This window comes from Schistocerca nitens, chromosome 4 (assembly GCF_023898315.1).
Source record: "Schistocerca nitens isolate TAMUIC-IGC-003100 chromosome 4, iqSchNite1.1, whole genome shotgun sequence".
Taxonomy (NCBI): domain Eukaryota; kingdom Metazoa; phylum Arthropoda; class Insecta; order Orthoptera; family Acrididae; genus Schistocerca; species Schistocerca nitens.
Window position 1 is genome coordinate 346,793,612 of NC_064617.1, and position 20,749 is coordinate 346,814,360.

A 20,749-nucleotide genomic window follows, 5' to 3' on the forward strand; every position below is an offset into this window, starting at 1 on the left:
TCGCCAGGACATGAGCGGATGCGCTCAAGAGCACGAGACATGGCTGTCAGCTCTGCAGTGAAAACACTGCAGCCATCTGGCAAGGAGTGCTGTTCCATATGTCCCCCATGAACATACACGAAGCCAATGTGAGCATCAGCCATTGAGCCATTAGTGTAAATCACTTTATGGTCCCACTTCACATCAAGAATCAAGAGGCAGTGACAGCAAAGAGCTGCGGGGTTAACTGAGTCCTTACGACCATGTGAAGGTCCAAGTGAAGCTTCGGCCTAGGTGTACACCGTGGAGGTGCACGTGGTTGGACCTCGAGCATAGGTGGTAAAGGCAAGGACTCCACTTCAGACAGAAGAGATTTGAAGCAAACTGCAGTCTTAAGCCCTGACCCGGGCCTCCGATGTAGGAGATGAACCACACTGGATGGGAAAAGGAGATGGTAATTCAGATGCTCAGGAGAACTACGAATGTGTGCAACGTAACTGGCAAGCAGTTGTGCATGCCTAGCCTTCAATGGAGGGACTCTGTCCTCCACCAGGATGCTGGTCACCGGACTCATCCTAAAAGCTCCTGTTGCCAGTTGAATGCCGTAGTGGTGCACTGGCTCAAGTAAACGCAAGGCTGAGGGCACCGCCGAACCATAAACCAGACTTCCACAGTCAAGGCAGGATTGAACAAGGGCTCTGTAGAGCTGCAGCAGTAACAGCGATCTGCTCCTCTGTTGGTGTTGCTCAGACAGCAAAGGTCATTGAGGTGCTGCAAGCACTTCCGCTTAAGCTGATGAAGATGAGGAAGCCAATTCAATTTTGGGTCGAAAACTAGTCCTAAGAATCGGTATGTCTCCACTACAGTGAGTGGATCATCATGAAGGTAAAGTTCTGGTTCCGGATGAATGGTACAACACTGAGAGTGCATGACATGACTTCGGGGCTGAAAACTGGAAGCCATGGGCTAGAGCCCATGACTGCACCTTGTGGATGGCTCCTTGTAGGTGCTGCTTGGCAACACCAGTACTGGAGGAGCAGTACGAAATGTAGAAGTCATCTGCGTACAGAGAAGGTGACACCGACGGCCCGACAGCTGCTACTGCTAGACCATTAATGACCCCTAAAAATAATAGACACACTCAATACAGAACCCTGCGGGACCCCATTCTCCTGGGTATGGAGGGGAAGGGGGGAAGAACTATGCGAGGCACCAACTTGGACACTGAAAGTACAGAGCAATAGGAAATATTGGACAAAAATCGGGAGTGGACCCAGAGACCCAACTCATATAATGTGGCAACGATATGATGTTGCCAGTTCATGTCTTAAGTTTTTCATAAATAAAAAGAGATGGTAACCAGGTGTTTGTGTCTGGAAAAGGCTGTTCAGACGGTAGACTCGAGGGAAACTAGATTACAATGGTAGAGCGATCCTGGCGAAAACCGACCTGGCATGGAGCCAGTAGGCCATGTGATTCCAGGACCCAACACAACTGCCGACTTACCATACATTTTAACAGCTTACAAAGAATGTTGGTGAGGCTAATGGGCTGATAGCTATCCCATCAAGCTGGTTTTTACCGGGTTTGAGCACTGTAATGATGGTGCTCTCCCGCCATTGTGATGGAAAGATGCCATCGCACCAGATCCGGTTGAAGATGACGAGGAGATGTTGCTTGTAGTCTGACAAGAGATGTTTAATCATCTGACTGTGGATCTGATCCGGCCCAGGAGTTGTGTCAGAGCAATGTGGAAGGACGCTAAAGAGCTCCTACTCTGAAAATGGAGCATTATAGGGTTCACTGTGACGTTCAGAGAATGAGAAGGCTTTCCTTTCCATCAGCTGTTTGAGTATGCGAAATGCTGGGGGATAATTCTCTGATGTGGAAGCTCGAGCATAGTGCTCAGCAAACTGCTCGGCAATTGCATTTGCATCGGCAGATAACACGCCACTGAGGTTAATGCCAGCAACACCTGTTTGGGTCTGGTACCCACAAACACGTCTGATCTTCGTCCAGACTTGGGGAGGTGATGTTTGGCACCCAATGGTCGTGATGTACCTCTGCCAACACTCCTGTTTCCGTCTTGTTATAAGCTGGCAAATGTGGGCACGGAGCCGTTTAAAAGGTATTAGGTGCTCTACGGAAGGGTGCCACTTATGTCACTGTAAAGCTCACCAATGCTCTTTAATGGCCTCAGCAATTTCCAGTGACCACCAAGGTACTGACTTTCACCAGGGGCACCCTAAAGAACAGCGGTGCGTGTTTTCTGCCGCAGAAATTATCGTTCTAGTGACCTGCTCAAGTACCACATCGGTGGTACCATGTGGAGGAGATTAGGCGATGACAGCAGAGATGAAAGCTTCCCAGTCTGCCTTGTTTAAAGCCCATCTTGGTAGACATCTGGGGTAATGGCACTGGAGGAGTGACAGGAAGATGGGAAAGTGGTCACTACCACACAAGTCATCGTGGGCTCTCTGGCGGACAGATGGGAAAAGTCCTGGGCTGCAGAGGGATAAATCAATGGCTGAGTAAGTGCCATGAGCCACTCTGAAATGTGTGGGAGCCCAGAATTTAAGAGGCAGAGATCAAGTTGAGACAGTAAAGTTCCGACATCTCTACCTCGGCCAGTAAGCACAGCACCCAACAAGGGTTTATGGGTGTTAAAATCTCCCAAAAGTAAGAAAGGTTTAGAGGGTCAATGAATCAGTGCAGGCAATGCATTCAAAGGTACTGCACCATCTGGAGGAAGATATATGTTGCAGACAGTTACTGCCTGTGTTGTCCTTATCCTGACAGCCAGGGCTTCAAGAGGGGTTTGAAGGGGGCACAGGTTAACTGTATACCGAGTTCAGGTCACATACACAAACCCCACCTGACACTTGATTATAGTCTCTACAGTTCTTGGAATATCCTCTACAGCCCTGAAGGGCAGGGGTCCCCATTGCCGGAAACCAGGTTTCCTGGAGAGCAATGCAGAAAGCAAATGTAAGGCTTAATAGTTGCCGTAGCTCAGCCAGGTGGTGGAAAAAACCACAGCAATTCCACTGGAGGATGAAGTTATCTTGAGGCTGGGAAGGTATGAAGCATGCAAGGAGGCAGGTTACGCCTCAGGGTCACCTACTGCCACTGATTGTGTAGTTGTAGCCATTCCTATTGTGGATGAGTGATCAGTGAAATCCAGGTCCTCAGGGGACACTGAGATCTCCACCTCATCTGTAGATGCAGATCTGGTAAGGAGTGGTGGTGGTGTTGGGGCCACTGGAGGGTCCTTTTTCTTAGCAGACATCTTTGTTTGCTTGCCCTCTTGCTTCTCTTTAGGGGCTTGCTGGGAGTAGTTCTCTGAAGTAGCTTTGGGCATGGAGGAAGACCGTGAAGCTCTTCGCCCAGCAGCTTATGGCTCCTTTAGCCACTGGCGAGAGTCCACTGCGGCCTTAGTGGAGACCTTATGAGAGGGGGTCCCAAGGGACCCCTTTTGCATGAGAGGAGTCGGAGGAGGCTGCTGCTTCTCCAGCTGGGGGAGGGGACCAATGTCCACTGTGTTTCGGGAGGCCTTGCTTCCAAAGTAGGTACTTTGGGAACAATGGAAGGAGATTTTCCCCCTACCACCAAGGGGGCGGGTGCATTCTGGAAGCCTGGAGGGCCCACTGTTCGTGGCATACAGTGTGGTACCACTGGTACTTGAGACGGCGATGGTAATGCAGCTGCAGTGTTTGTGGACATCAACCGAATAGGGTGTAATCGTTCAAATTTATGTTTAGCCTCTTGGTAATCAACCAGTCCAGTGTCTTGTACTCCACGATTTTCTGCTCTTTTGGAGTACTGTGCAGTCTGGCGAGCAGAGGGAGTGCTGCTCTCCGCAGTTGATTCAAGTAGGAGGAGGCGCACAGGGAGTGGACGTCCGCAGTTTCAACATGTGGCATTGGAAATGCTGAGGGAAGGCAAGTGCCCGAATTTCCAGCACTTAAAATCACCACATAGGGGGAGTGACGTATGGTTTAGCATCACAGTGGTAAACCATCACCTTCACCTTTTCAGGCAATGAATCACCCTCAAAGGCCAAGATGAAGGCACTGGTAGCAACCCTGTTGTCTTTGGGTCCCCTGTAAACCCGCTGGATGAAATGAACACCCCGTCATTCTAGATTGGTGCAGAATCCTTCCAATAGAACGCAGTCTTTGGTTAGCCTTGCCCGCAAAATTTTCTATGTGGTCCTTCCAATTTAAGTTTTTCATAATTGTAATTCTTAGATATTTAGTGAAATTTACAGCCTTTAGATTTGACTGATTTCTCACATAACAAGTTTAACGGATTTATTTTAGCAGTCATGTGGATGACATCACACTTTTCATTATTTAGGATAAATTGCCAATTTTTGTACCATACAGGTATTTTTTCTAAATCGTTTTGCAATTTGTTTTGATTGTCTGATGACTTTACTAGTTGATAAATGACAGCATCATTTGCAAACAACCTACGATGGCTGCTCAGACTGTCTCCTAAATTGTTTATATAGATAAGGAACAGCAAAGGGCTAGAAAACTACCTTGGGGAACACCAGAAATGATTTCTGTTTTACTCTTTGACTTTCCGTCAAGTGCTACGAACTGTGACCCCTCTGACAGGAAATCACGAATCCAGTCTCTTAACTGAGATGATATTCCACAAGCACAGTCCCTCGTATGGCACAGTTTCGAAAGTCTTCTGGAAATCTAGAAATAAGGAATAAATTTGAAATCCCTTGTCAATAACACTAAACACTTTGTGTGAATAAAGAGCTAGTTGTGTTTTACATGAACAATGTTTTCTAAATCTGTGTCGACTGTCAACAGACCATTCTCTTCAAGGTAATTCATAATGTTCCAACATCCTGCTGCATATTTCCAGTATTTGGATTCAGACCTTTAGTCGAGTGAACAGTTGTGTATGATTGTTGCGTAGGCATCTATTGTATCAGCATATTCTGAAAGGAACGTAATTGGTATACAGTGTGGCCTTGAAGACTTGCTTTTGTTAAGGGATTTAAGTTGCTTCATTACTCTGAGGATATCTAATTCTACATTAGTACTGTTGGTAGCTGTTCTCGATTTGAATTCTGGAATATTTACTTCATCTTCTTCGCTGAAGGAATTTTTGATGGCTATGTTTAGTAACTCTGCTTTTGGAACACTGTTGTCGATAGTATTTCCATTGCTATCATGCAGAGAAGGCACTGACTGTCTTGTCGCTAGCATACGTTACATATGACCGTAATCTCTCTCTATCTTCTGCCAGGTTTAAAAAAAAATTTCATTGTGTAAACTATTATAAGCATCTTGGATTTACATCTGCGTAAAATTCCAAGCTTCTGTAAAACATCGCCAATCTTTTAGATTTTGCATCCATTTAAATTTAGAATGGTGTCCCCCCCCCCCCTCTCTCTCTCTCTGTAGTTTCTGCAATACTGTTCTCACTGTTTTTGTATACCAAGAAGGATCCGTTCTGTCATTCGTTAATTGATTTGGTATATATCTCTCAACTGCAGCCGATACTATTTCTTTGAATTTAAGCAACATCTAATCTACACTTATATTGCTAATTTGAAAGAAGTGGAGATTGTCTCTCAGGAAGGTGTCAAGTGATTTTATCTGCTTTTTTGGATAGCTATATTTTTCATTTATTTTTAGATGATTTGGGGGTTACAATATTTAATCCCACTATGACAACCCTGAGTTCACTGATCCCTGTATCCAGTTTGATGCTTATTATTAGCTTAGGATTATATGTTGCTAAGAGGTAAAGTGTGTTTTCACAACAGTTTACTATTCGCGTGGGCTCGTGAATTAACTGGAAGACAATTTGCAGAGAATGCACTTAGCACAATTTCAGATGACGTTTTATGCATACCTCCAGATTTGAACATGTATTATTGCCAACATATCAAGTGTAAATTAAAGTCACCACCAACTATAATTGTACAAGTCAGACACGTGTTTGAAACTGAACTCAGGTTTTCTTTGAACCTTTCAGTAATTGTATCATCTGAATTGGGAGGTCAGTAAAACAATTCAATAATTTTTTATTTCAGTTGCCAAGAATGACCTCTGCCCATACTATCTCACAGGAACTATCTAATAAAATTTTGCAACAAGATAAACCACTTCTAAGAGCAACAAACACACTACCGCCAACTGTGTTTAGCCTGTCCTTTCAAAACACCATTAGTTTCTCCGCACAGCTGCACTTTTCTCCCACTTTAGCCAGCTTTCAGTGCCTATAACAATTTGAGCATCAGTGCTTTCTATTAGCAATTAGAGCTCTGGTACTTTCCCAACACAGCTAAGACAATTTAGAACTGTTAAACCGATGGTACCTGTATCTATGTTCTTCCTGTGTTAGGTTTGCACCCTTCGAGATTGAAGTCAGTGCGATACAAAAAACAGAGGCACATGTAAGATAGTGGCGGATGAAACTGCTACTGTTTCACTGGAGGATCATGGTACCAGTATGCTATGGGGGTATACGCAGATCAAGGCTGCAAATCATGCCTCAGTTCCACCTGCTGCCACTGCTTGTGAAGATACACCATCAACACACACCTATTTTGAATCAAGGTGCATCAGGGGTGGGGGCATCTGGGGTCACCAGGAATGCTACCTCAGATACAGAAGTGGAACAAGCAGTGTGTGGTGGCATGGGGCGATCAGAATCTTCCTCTGTTTGGATGACTATTGCTAGTCCTTCGATGATTTAGGTTTCCACAAGGTCTTGTCTGCTCCACATTCTGGAACAGAGGAGGAACATGAAGTCTTACAATGTGTAACCTGTGGCTCATTCATCCACCAGTTGGCATTCAGTTGCAAGTCAGCAGAGTCCTAAGAAAGGAGCATCCTGAGCGATCCCTTCCTAGTAAGGGGTGCCCAAGGAGGGCCTGGCTTCTCCAGCTGGGGGTTGGTGACAGGCATCCCTGGTCGATACGGAGTCTAGTCAATGCTCCCAAAGGGGAGCTGGTATAGTTAGGTGGTCCCAAAGGCCAGATTTAGAAGATAAGGAGAACAATGGTACAATCACTAAAGTGAACAGTATTGTTGTAGCAGTAGTATACCTCATTGTCATACATGTTGGATGCAGGCAATCTTATTTCCTTCTTGGTCTCTTTATGTGTGACGTGGTCAAGGGTCTTGTATTACCGGATTTTCTTTTCACAACTGAAAATGGTGCAGTCTAGTGAACAGGGGGAGTATTGCTCCCCACAGCTGACACAGTATGGGAAGGGGCATAAGCTGCATTTGTGTGTAACTGACTGCCACAATCCCTACAGACTGGGCTGGCATTGCAACACTACGTTGTGTGTCAAAATCACATGCATTTACAGCATCACACGAGATGATGAACATACAGCATGACAGCACAGCGATATACCACAACTTTGACCACCTCAGGAATGAGCCACCTTCAAAGGTGAGGATGAGGATTAAGGCTAGAGTATCCACTCTTTTGTCATTTGGTCTCCACTGGACATGATGGACAAAATGCATACCTAGCAACTCTTCATCAGGCTGTAGAAGGAAATCTTGCTGGAAAAACAGACCCTGTACCATATTCAGACTTTTATGGGGGTTCTTGTGACAGGAACTTCACCTATCTTGTCGCATGCGAGCAGCGTCCATGACTGGGTGGGGGAAGCCGTTTTAAACATAATGGAGTCACTTTTCATTTTTTTAAATCACTGCCACTTCCCCAAATCTGTTCTTGACATGTTCAACAAAGAAAAAAGGTTTTGTAATCAAAATAAGTTCGTGTCTGTCATAGAACAAACCAAGTATTGGGGGGATTATTTCTTACCTTTTCTCTGAGAGCTCTATTCCTCCCACAGCATAACCAGGGAAGGGAAGGTTTTACAGTCATATCTCCCCGTATTGTAGTAAGTCAGAAGGAAGTTTAATTCACTTCATGTATGAATTTCTGCTATGGTACCATCCACTTCAAATGAGGGCTTTCCCCATGAGTTCCAAGCAGCCACAGCAGTGGCCAGTAAACTGTTGCCTGGAGTCCCCTTTGTCCAAGCTGTGACAGGCAAATACTCCTTGGCTTATGTGGGGAGTTTCCAGCTCAGGCACCACCGACACCACCACCCAACTGAATGGCTACTATCCTGGGTTTTGGACATAGTACTGTTGCAAGAAAGAAGGGTGCAAAGAGAGAAAGGCACACAGGTGAACTCTATATGCCACACTGGGCGACCTTCCCTGCATAATCTGCACTTATGTAAAATTCAGAAACAAATTATCGAGTGACATCCAAAAAAGGGGACCATATAATCAATCATTGAAAAGCGTAGAAGGCCAGAAGGTAAGAAATTGAGTGTACAAAACACAAAGAATCCAAGCACCATCGGCAACAAGTACAATGAGCCCCATGAGAGCAGTCTTAGTAGTAGCAGAGAAGTAAAACTTAAACTTTATTTCATATTCTAATTTGGTTTCCACACCTACCTTCAATGATGACAGTCTATCAACATAAACTTGTCTATTACAGTCCTCTCCCTCTTCATACAGCCAATTTTCAGTTTCATCCAACTGCTGTGAAAGCGATGTTCTATCAGCATCATTAACGAAAGTTGCAAGTTCTTCATCACTGTTAAGTTTGCCTCTAAGATCATATACATATTCCTCCAAAGCATTGCGAGCATCAATACGTTCCTTCTCTTGCCTGTCACTTGCAATCATTTTGCACTGGAAAAAAAAATTTACACAGTACAGTGTAATGTACAGCACTAGCCAAGTTCTCATATTGAAAAGAAGTCCCTTAATCTTTAAACATTTACAATGAATCATTAGCTGCAAATATGATAGAATAAGCTTCAATATTTACCTCTTGTTCAATGTAGTTATTCAGATCTAGTTGTGATATGCCATGAGTATAAGACTCTATAGGAAGATCGACTGTTTTCACTATCTTTTTCTTTTTTGATGCCTCTTTCTTCTCAGTATTTCCTTGTCCTTCTGCATCATCCTACAGGATGAGTTAAAATCCAGGTAAGTAAAAGAATCAAAGAATGTTAGTTACGTATTATTTGTTATATGAGCAAATTATTTTACTTTGTGTCCAAATTAAGCTAATGAAACTGAAGGGTAGAGGAGGAGTACTTAACTTTAAATAAATTTAATAAAGGGTGAAGTGAACTTGCTGAACTGTCAACCTACAGTGTAAGTTGTACCCTTTAGCACTCATTGTTTACAAAATTCACAATTGGGTATGCACAATTAGGTTAGACTGCTGAGAAAACTAAACTGTTCAACTCATTCCCTTCCCTTCCTCTACTATCGACATTTTCGGTGAAAGGTAAATACAGCAACCATCTGACAAATTAGTTTGTTTCATTTCCCCTAAGGAGTTCTTCCATTCAGCAGAATATAGCAACAGTATTGTCGTTACAGTAGTAGTGATTTTTAATTCATCACAACTCATCAGCAAAAACCATAACTAAATCATTGCAGTAGTTTCTGTGATTAGTTGAAAATACATACAGAAACCTCAGCACGATATCGTAATTTCAAAATTACAAAAGATGCATTCTTTCCCACAATAGTTACACACACACACACACACACACACACACACACACACACACACACACAGAGAGAGAGAGAGAGAGAGAGAGAGAGAGAGAGAGAGAGAGAGAGAGGGGGGGGGGGGGGGCGAGAGTTGCATTAGGACAGGTCCAAAGTTGGCTGGTAGCAAAACGTAATGTATGAAAGTTCCTTTGGCAACAGCCAGTATTTGATGTTCAAAGTAGCCAATGGGGAGCTTACTGTATAAGATAAGAATTTCTTCTGTTGCATTGGTAGAACATGCTAACACAGGGAAATATACAGAGCACAGCAAAAAGGTGGAGGTCACCGAGGACGGCATTCTACCAAAGCTGGCATAGGTTTTTTTTTTTGTTTTTTTTTTTTTTTCCAGGTCTGGGCATAAGACTAATTGGAAAGGTTTCTTGAGGCAATAATGAACTGCGAGACAGTAACACAATGCCAATTTTTTTTAGGCTTCATACTGACATATTATGTATCTCCATCACTAATCCAAGTGGGTTGTAGCTTGGAAGAAATTGTGAGGTTACTGGCCATGTTTTATAATAAAAATGTATTTCAGGATGGAATATTCTGTTTAAGTATTGTTCTAACAAGCATCACAACATAGCATATTCAGAAACTCAGGTTTAACAGCAATTCCATACTTGTTAGGTGCTGGCATTCATTCACACAGTATTTAAGGAAATCTCACAGTTTTGCTTTTAGAGGAAGCACAGCACCAAACTTTTTAAACAACATTCACATCAACTTTATTAATGACTAGACAAAACAGTTTATTTCTTGTGCAGAATGAAGTGTGCAGAAAGAAGAACAGCATGCCACCCTCCACCTCAAAAAACTATCCAATCTCCTGGTTTCCCACCTCCAGAAAGGCAACTCACTCACCCTCCACAACCTTTCCAGCAAGCCTCAACCTCCTCTCATTGCACACAGACCCAGTATCTCTCATCTACTCTATCTCCCACTTCCAGCTCTACTCCCACCAAAACCTCAAAATTATAATCAACACAATCTGGAACCACAATACCCTAATTCAGTAGTTATAGTTAACCTTTCCTCCAAACCTCTCTCCCAATCCGAAACCTCTGTCCTATCCAAAGGCCACACCTTCAGCCCTACTCCCAGATTCAACCAAACAGCCCTTGTCAAAGATTTACTGTCCTACACCCGTACTCTCCGCTGGAAATATCATTTTGCCACGAAGAAAAATAATCCTAATCACACTCCTAATGATCCAACTCCCCAAGACACTATCCAAATTGAACCCTGCCTGGAACAGTTCCGTCCTCCGTCACAGCGGGACCCACCTCCTCTTCCTCAAAATCATCCTCTCCAAACCTTCAAGGAATTTCTCACTTCCAGCCTTTCTCTCAATCCTTCTTGAAAAACCTTAATCCTACTCCCAACATCACCACTGATGAAGCCCAGTCTATCCGTGATCTGAAGGCTGACCGATCCACCGTCATTCTTCCAGCGGACAAGGGTTCCACGACCGTGCTACTTGATCGTCGGGAGTATGTGGCTGAGGGACTGCGTCAGCTTTCAGACAACACTACATACAAAGTTTGCCAAGGTAATCCCATTCCCGATGTCCAGCCGGAGCTTCAAGGAATCCTCAGAACCTTAGGCCCCCTACAAAATCTTTCACCTGACTCCATCAACCTCCTGACCCCACCGACACCCCGCACCCCTACCTTCTACCTACTTCCTAAAATTCACAAACCCAATCATCCCGGCCGCCCCATTGTAGCTAGTTACCAAGCCCCCACAGAACGTGTATCTGCCTACGTAGATCAACCATTCAACCCATAACATGCGGTCTCCCATCCTTCAGAGACACCAACCACTTCTCGAACGCCTGGAATCCTTACCCAGTCTGTTACCCCCAGAAACCATACTTGTAACCATTGATGCCACTTTCTTATACACAAATATTCCGCACGTCCAGGGCCTCGCTGCGATGGAGCACTTCCTTTCACACCGATCACTTGCCACCCTCCCTAAAACCTCTTTCCTCATTACCTTAGCCAGCTTCATCCTGACCCACAACTTCTTCACTTTCGAAGGGCAGACATACCAACAATTAAAGGGAACAGCCATGGGTACCAGGATGGCCCCTTCGTACGCCAACCTATTCATGGGTCGCTTAGAGGAAGCCTTCTTGGTTACCCAGGCCTGCCAACCCAAAGTTTGGTACAGATTTATTGATGACATCTTCATGATCTGGACTCACAGTGAAGAAGAACTCCAGAATTTCCTCTCCAACCTCAACTCCTTTGGTTCCATCAGATTCACCTGGTCCTACTCCAAATCGCATGCCACTTTCCTTGACGTTGACCTCCACCTGTCCAATGGCCAGCTTCACACGTCCCTCCACATCAAACCCAACAACAAGCAACAGTATCTACATTATGACAGCTGCCACCCATTCCATATCAAACGGTCCCTTCCCTACAGCCTAGGTCTTCGTGGCAAACGAATCTGCTCCAGTCCGGAATCCCTGAAGCATTACACCAACAACCTGACAACAGCTTTCGCATCCCACAACTACCCTCCCGACCTGGGACAGAAGCAAATAACCAGAGCCACTTCGTCATCTCCTCAAACCCAGAAACTCCCACAGAAGAACCCCAAAAGTGCCCCACTTGTGACAGGATACTTTCCGGGACTGGATCAGACTCTGAATGTGGCTCTCCAGCAGGGATACAACTTCCTCAAATCCTGCCCTGAAATGAGATCCATCCTTCATGAAATCCTCCCCACTTCACCAAGAGTGTCTTTCCGCCGTCCACCTAACCTTCGTAACTTCTTAGTTCATCCCTATGAAATCCCCAAACCACCTTCCCTACCCTCTGGCTCCTACCCTTGTAACCGCCCCTGGTGTAAAACCTGTCCCATGCATCCTCCAACCACCACCTACCCCAGTCCTGTAACCCGGAAGGTGTACACTATCAAAGGCAGAGCCACGTGTGAAAGCACCCACCTGATTTACCATCTGACCTGCCTACACTGTGAAGCTTTCTATGTGGTAATGACCAGCAACAAACTGTCCATTCGCATGAATGGACACAGGCAGACAGTGTTTGTTGGTAATGAGGATCACCCTGTGGCTAAACATGCCTTGGTGCACGGCCAGCACATCTTGGCACAGTGTTACACCGTCTGAGTTATCTGGATACACCAACCTGTCAGAACTCCGGAGATGGGAACATGCCCTTCAGTATATCCTCCCTTCTCATTATCCGCCAGGCCTCAATCTCTGCTAATTTCAATTTGCTGCCGCTCATACCTCACTTGTCATTCAACAACATATTTTCCTCTGTACTTCCGCCTCGACTGACATCTCTGCCCAAACTCTTTGCCTTTACAAATGTCTGCTTGTGTGTGTGTGTGTGTGTGTGTGTGTGTGTGTGTGTGTGTGTGTGTGTGTGTGTGCGCGCGTTCCCTCTTTCCTGACGAAGCAACTGTTGGTTGCGAAAGCTTGAATTTTGTGTGTATGTTTGTGTGTCAAGATGATTTAACTTACCTAACGAAAGTGCTGGCATGTTGATAGACACACAAACAAACACACAAAATTCAAGCTTTCGCAACCAACGGTTGCTTCATCAGGGAAGAGGGAAGGAGAGGGAAAGATGTGGGTTTTAAGGGAGAGGGTAAGGAGTCATTCCAATCCCGGGAGCGGAGAGACTTACCTTAGGGGGAAAAAAGGACAGGTATACACACACACACACACACACACACACACACACACACACACACACACACGTATATCCATCCGCACATACACAGACACAAGCAGACATTTGTAAAGGCCAAATGTCTGCTTGTGCCTGTGTGTGTGTGTGTGTGTGTGTGTGTGTGTGTGTGTGTGTGTGTACCTGTCCTTTTTCCCCCCTAAGGTAAGTCTCTCCGCTCCCGGGATTGGAATGACTCCTTACCCTCTCCCTTAAAACCCACATCTTTTCGTCTTTCCCTCTCCTTCCCTCTTTCCTGATGAAGCAACCGTTGGTTGCGAAAGCTTGAATTTTGTGTGTCTATCAACAAGCCAGCGATTTCGTTTGGTAAGTTACAGAAGAGACAGAGAGAGAGAGAGAGAGAGAGAGAGAGAGAGAGAGAGAGAAGCAGGTGTCAAAAGCTATCACTATATTTCATACAGCACAAGGAAACACAAGGAAATTGATTCTTCAATGTTCTGGAAACTATGCAAAGCCAGATGCATCGAACACCAACAGCAAAAAATTTCAAAGGTAATGAAACTGAAGACTAGTTATCTTCTTACAGATGAGATACCCACCACTAACAAATGAATGGACTTATAAAAGGTAACTGTATTATTATTTCATTCCTTACAGCAGAAGAATGAGGAAGACATTAATAACACGCAGACGAAACATCAAGACAATTGGCAATTTACATAATGTCTAAGTGACAGGAGCAGAACAGCACAAGAAGAAATATTCAGTAGTCAAATCACAATAACTACTGAATATAACACCTACTGGCAGGATGGCTTAAAGGAAGGGAAAAACTGAAGCAGGGTAGGGGAAGAGTGTTACTAGAAGGTTTTGTTCTCTCAATGTTATTGGACTCTTGGCTCTCATGTAATTTGCTGTCTCACTTCAAAAACAGAAGAAAAACCTTCGATCCCTGCCAGTAGTTCACAAAATTCTGCAGGAACATTCACTTTACCACCTCTGTCTCCATCAAATACATGTGGGAGACTTAACTTTTATGAGAAGCTTCCAGGAAATTGCTTTTGCATCTTGGAAATCTATTTGAAAAGTTATTAACCACCATTTTTATTCCTAGTATTTGCCTGCAGTTCTTCATCCTGCTTTCTCCCCCGCCACTTCTAGTCGAGGACTTGTCACACTACTAAGCACCCACGTACCATATAAAACCATGCTAAAAGTTGATTCACGTCAAGTCTGCGTTTACGTCTCCTCACCTCTCCACCTATATGGTTTTGTTGATTTGCTGCCTGTTCAGCCTGTGCATCATTCTGACTGCCTGCTTGAGATGCAGCACTCTGTGAATCATTTTCCATTGATGTGTCTTCTTGCGAATCTTGTTCTGTAGCTTCTTTCTTCTCTGTAAGTGATGCACTGCTGATCAATAATATCCCGTGCAGATTAACGCGAACTTTAACTTTAACTTTTTGGCTCTCTCCTTCCGGAGTAGGTTTTACATCTTTTACAATAAATTGTCCTGAAATTAAAAAGCAAACAAGTAATTAAAATTCAGTAATAGTTACTAAGAAATATTTCTATAACGTCCGATGAAACCATATCTTGCACAAACTATAAAGCAGTTTAGTGGGAAAAAAAAAGCTTCACTTTATTATTTATTTAATGTGAATGAAACAATTAATTATGCATACATGTGAAGTAAGCACTTCATGGCCAATTTCAATTCTCCAACACCCACAAATATTTTATTTCACATTTTTAATATAAACTGGCTATTAAATGAAATGTCTTAATGGTTACCAATGTAAGGATCCGGGTAAGGTATGTTCCCAACGTAATAAGCTTTTATTGAGAATGGCTCCTTGCGGAAAAACGTCAACATTTTTGAGAATGGTACTGGGTGGTTTTGTGTGTACACTTCCATTTCTCTGCAACAAAAATAAATAAACTACTTTTGAAATGCATACAACTAAAAGCATTAATGCATTAGGCTGCATATTGAATATGAGGAACACAAAAGGGGGGTGGGCGGAGGAGAGAGGATGACCCCCCCCCCCACAGGATTTGTTTGAAGCAAGGACCATTGGCAGTTCACCAACATTCTGGATAAAAGTTAATCTTGCAACAAGTGATATCATCAATAAAATTGTTATATTAACAAGAAACAAAACAATCTAGTCAAGTGTGCCCATGCATTCTCCAAAAGCCAATATATCTACAAGAATTGTTTTTTTTTTTCCCTCTTGCTGCATGTTAACACAGAGTCTTTACTTACCCAATAGTTATTGTGCTCAATTAGTTTTATTGTTGCAGTAAAAAACAGCAATACAATTTTCTTCACTGGCAGGGTTTTACATTTTTACATTTTAAATTCTCCGATTTCTAATCTTACAATACCAGAGAAGGAAAGTTGCTACTCACCACACAGCGGAGACGCTGAGTCGCGATAGGCACAACAAAAAGATTCACACAATTATAGCTTTTGGCCATTAGGGCCTTTGTTAGCAGTAGACACACATACACACTCACGCAAACACAACTTGCACACACGTCTGCAGTTTCAGAGAGCTGAAACCACACTGCGGGTAGCAGCACCAGTGCATGATCGGAGTGGCGACTAGGTGGGGGTAAGGAGGAGGCTGGGGCGGGGATGCATGTCCGCTGTATGGTGAGTAGCAACTTTCCTTCTCTGGTATTGTTACATTCCATCCTGGATTTTACATTGTTGATTTCTTATCTTAATACTCAATAATAGTACACATTTATCTAGAATTTTGGACCAAATAATCACACACCTGTAAAGCAACGTTTACAATATATATGCAGTGAAAAACTATATTTTTGCAGCAATTGATGTGTATTTACAGGCAACCTGCCTCCCCCTTTTACAATATCACAACAATCAAATTTCCTATTACCAAACCAGTAGGTTGACTCATCATCAAAGTCATTTCAAATAATTTACTGGAGATGCTCCAACACAAAACAGAGTTTGGAGCTTAGAGAAGGTAAAAATGACATGACTGGGGCATTGTGACCAAATGTCATACTCAAATCTAATTTTTTTCTTTGGCTCAAGTTGAGAACAAGAAAATATGGCCTGCTACAAATATATGAACAACAGTAATCACACAACTATATTTAAGAAGAGTGCTACATTTTATACACAGAAAATTCTATGTATTGGGTACAGTAAGTTTGGAATGCCAATGTGTGCTGTGCTGAACAAAATTTAAAAAAATTAATGTACTAAAACAATAGTGCTCAGTATAGAGAAAAGGACAGTCGCAAGGATGGACCATCAGTTACCTTCAAAATGAAATGGTTAATGGTGGCCAGAGTGATGGAAGTTTGTGATGACTATTACTTTAGAGCGACTTACTGGAAACACCCTCCCCTCACACACACACATACACACACACACACACACACACACACACACACACACACACACACACACACTTATTTACCCATCCGCTCTCACAATTTCATCTTAAAGGTGACTGGCAATCTGGTCCCCTAAGTAAAGATTTTTTTATCACCCATCATTGTCAATATTGTAACTGCTTAGGGAAGACACTATAACTATTCATTATAAAGCACTTCCAGTAGATTCACTTTATTGTGTCACACTAAAAGGTGCATTAAGTGCAGCAAATCATTTGCAAGACCTACTGTCTTTAGCACAACACTAAAGAGGACTGTTTCCATTTTAATTATAAATGGTTATATAACCACAGTTAATTACACAAAGAATAAAAATCATAATACAATAATGTGCTCTGCATAAATATTTTAACTGATATGCAAAACCGAGAGCTCAAATCTAACACTGTCAAGCATTTCTTCGCATACTTACTTCTGGGTACTAGCCACACGCTGAGAAAAATAATCAAACATGGTGACCTTGAAACGATTCCAGATACTACGCAGGCGCCTACGTTTTACTGGCAATACATTTTCCGTGTCTTCAGGTACACTACTGAAAATTAAAGCAGTTCTTTATGCTGTAGTAAAGATGTTCCGAGCTAAGAAATAAAGTATTTGAGAAATTCCTAGGTAATCAAGAAATGGAACATCTGAGTACAGAGCTTTATATCTGATCTATAAATTTACGAGTTTGATAAAAGTGTTGGTTGGAAAAGCACTAACTGATATATTGTGTGTCAGCTTTCAACTAGCAAATTCTGAGGCAAATATACACTCCAATTAGCACACATTAAACTACTAAAGTATGGAAAAATCACTTGAAGTGCAGGTGGTACACAATTTATTTGTAACACTATTACTGTTTGTGGCTGAAGTGTTCTGAACAGTATCTTCCTTGCTTAATGAGGTCGAAATTCAATAGATTCTTACATACAGAAACAAATACTGTGAATTTTAAGCCCCCCCCCCCTTACACACACACACACACACACACACACACACACACACACACACACACACACACACACACACACGAAGCTATGCACGGTATAAGATTTGATACACAAAACTGTACCTCATGAAGTTTTGTGACAATGACTTATCTGGAAACTAGTAGGAAAGGTATATGAAACGGGAACTGATCACTAATGCGACTACTGCACCATTTCGCCATTTTAGTTAATAGGCTTCAATCTTGCTGGTAGACTGAAACTGCTTGCAACCACCTGCACTTCATGGCAAAACTAATAAGAGACTGTTAATCCTCTTTCAAAATCATCCGCAATAAATCAGTATTACAGCAAGCAACAATGAGAAGTTTCCCTTGTTAAAAAAAAAGCGAAGACTGGGCAGTCTACATGCCAGGGATAAGGGGAGAAGTTAGAAAGTAAGTATAAAATTAAAACACTGATAGGCACATGTTATATGAAAAATAAGAACAGTAGGTACTTCATGCACCCTTCACAATTCATAGCCTTTGAGGGAAATGCCAATAAGCATAATATTATCCGATTTTAAATCTAAAATTCCTTAAGCTTTCTGAGCACATTATGTCTTCGTAAGTGTAAGTCAATGATTTCTAGGCTGCTATTCACACACTTGGCTCATATTTCTTCAGTTTCAGCAACATAATTTAATTTATGTAGTGTGTCAAAATAAGTTACTTAAAGTTTGATTGCATCATTAATATTACATAGTTTCACTTAAAATTGTTTAAAACTGTGTCTATTAGGGGTACAGAATTGCTTCATTACTGTAGTGCATAGGATGAAGCAAGGATAAATAGGGCCAGGAAACCACTGTGTAACACTTCTTTTTAACTTTCTTTCCTCACCAAACAACTTTAACTGAAGTTACACCAAACTGTCACATGGAGATAAAAACTAATGTCTAAGGAAATTTAGTATCACTTTTAAAGTGTAGGACTTTTGGAACTCCAACTAATATGGAAAATAAGTCTACAAAGATTTTGAAAACTTCAAAACATTTGTAGACATATTTCACTACTTCAAGAACCCCACCAAAGAAAAATACATCAAAAAGTTTTAGGAGGTAAGTAATTTTGCACTGATGTCAATATAACAATATGACATATCTCGGTAGAAGACTGCAAAATACACTTTTAAAGCAATTTCTTCAAATGTAAACCAGTTAAGATTTTTTAGTATTTTTGTTACTATCCTTGTAAATACAACAAGGCTGCTTTTTTTTTGTTTTCCCCCAAGACTGTACTGATTTATATGCTCGTCATCAGCAGCTGTGTTTTTTTTATGCACTCCATTTTTTTTCCAGATGTTTATGGACATTATGTATTACTTTTATCAAGTTTTCAGCATGTCCTCGTATTATTATGAATAACGCTATGTGTGCGCTATATATTTTGTGTATTATACGGCAAGACTGCTACTTACCGTAAAGAAGACACATTTAGTTGCAGAGAGGTGCAATGAAAAGACTGTACACATTAAGCTTTCAGCCAAAACCTTTTTCAGAAAAAAAATGTTAACCCCCCCCCCCCTTTCTTCCTCACCAGCCAGAAACATACCTGCCAACTTCCCTAAACAGAAAGCCAGTAAGAGCCCAAATCGCAAAAATTAAACGTGTGCATGCGTTGCAAGGTGTTCAAAAATAGTGAGAAAAGACTACACAGAAAGAGATTACATATAATGTTAACACATATAATGTAGCCTACATTTTATGATCACTATTTTCGAACTCTGAAATTAAGTACTTACAAGTTACTTGCTGATGAGTGTTCATTTGTTGTCACTTAACGTTGGGAACATTTCACACACTACACAAAGATAAGCTTTTCTGCACTTGATCTTGCAAGCCACGATATGAACGGCACTGTCAAAACCACTAAATTGGACATTTATTTGCACTTATTTAGAAAATTTTCAAATTCGCAGAACACTGGCTATATTCCATCACATGTTACAGAGGAGAGACTAAGATGAACAACTTTCTTTGGTTTCTTCAGAAATTCTGAAGGAAAGCTATTCATGTAATGTGGATCACTGCTTCTTGTATTCAGAACAGAAATGGATCCTAGAGCTTCATTCAACATGGAGGACCTAAACTGATTACGATTCTTCTTCACCAAGCTGAACACACGCTCACACTCAGCATAACTGAGCAGTAGAGTCTGAGCAGAAGGCTTTAGCCTGGATAACCTATTGTATATAGGTACACCATCAGCTCCACGAATGCTCATCAAATGAGCGCATTTAGTTTCATCTGTCAAGTTCTCGCTCTCAACAGTGGCAGAGTCATCAACCTGTAAAGCCCAAATGGGCTCTGAAGCACATTCATTGTGTCCTCAGCTGACTCACTTCCCTTCCTTGGCAGCAATGATGGACACCTTTCTACAGAAGAAAACTTGGAATTCTCGATTTTGTGAACTTCTGCTACCTTTGCATGCTTCAGTACTTCATCACTGAACGGAAACTTGTTTATGATATAATCACACGCAGAGCAGAAATAAGCCCTGACAGACAAAAAGAATGTCTATTTGTCTTTATCGTTAAGTTTCTTCACCAAATTCATTGTCTGAATACCAATAACTAGATTATCATTGCCTCTCGGATTCTCAAGAAGATGGTACTGAACTTTCTAAACTTTAGATTTAACAAACCTGGAGAGAAGCAGCTATAATACCTTAGGGGAAGCACTCTGAAGTGCAGGACTGAGATTCTCAAATATAGGAATGGCAGTATATACGAAAGCACAGTATGCCTTGTTTAAGCCTGAAGAGGCAAATAAACAGTTTTTCCTTCACGGGTTTGAATAATGTTGTTGTTCTTCAGGACAGGAGTGTCAGATTTTGTGGCAGATGCAAATCTCTTTGGGGCAACCAATCCTGATGACTCTATAGCCTTCCTCTTTCCATGGTCTTTAGGGGGAAATTCATCCGGAGAAGCATGAGTCTACCCCAAAATCCGGAAATCTTCTGGGAAAACTAGGCAGGTATGCAGAAAGCAACAAACATTTCGAATACGAGCTACCATCCATAGTCAGGATGGAAGGGAAAGGAACAGTAGGATGCAAGTGGGGGAAGAGGAATCAGCAATGCCT

General features: G+C 42.3%; 1 protein-coding gene across 1 annotated transcript in view; it reads right to left on the bottom strand.

Annotated features, from left to right (window-relative positions):
• The window catches only part of LOC126251474 (heat shock 70 kDa protein 4), a 69,360-nt gene that overhangs the window by 16,327 nt on the left and 32,284 nt on the right, over positions 1–20,749 (bottom strand). The window contains exons 8-11 of the mRNA XM_049951914.1: positions 15,044–15,171; positions 14,503–14,762; positions 8,833–8,973; positions 8,454–8,693 (exon numbers count right to left, since the gene is read on the bottom strand). Of these exons, the coding sequence (XP_049807871.1) occupies positions 8,454–8,693; positions 8,833–8,973; positions 14,503–14,762; positions 15,044–15,171 (769 nt within the window). The remainder of the gene's footprint in view (positions 1–8,453; positions 8,694–8,832; positions 8,974–14,502; positions 14,763–15,043; positions 15,172–20,749) is intronic.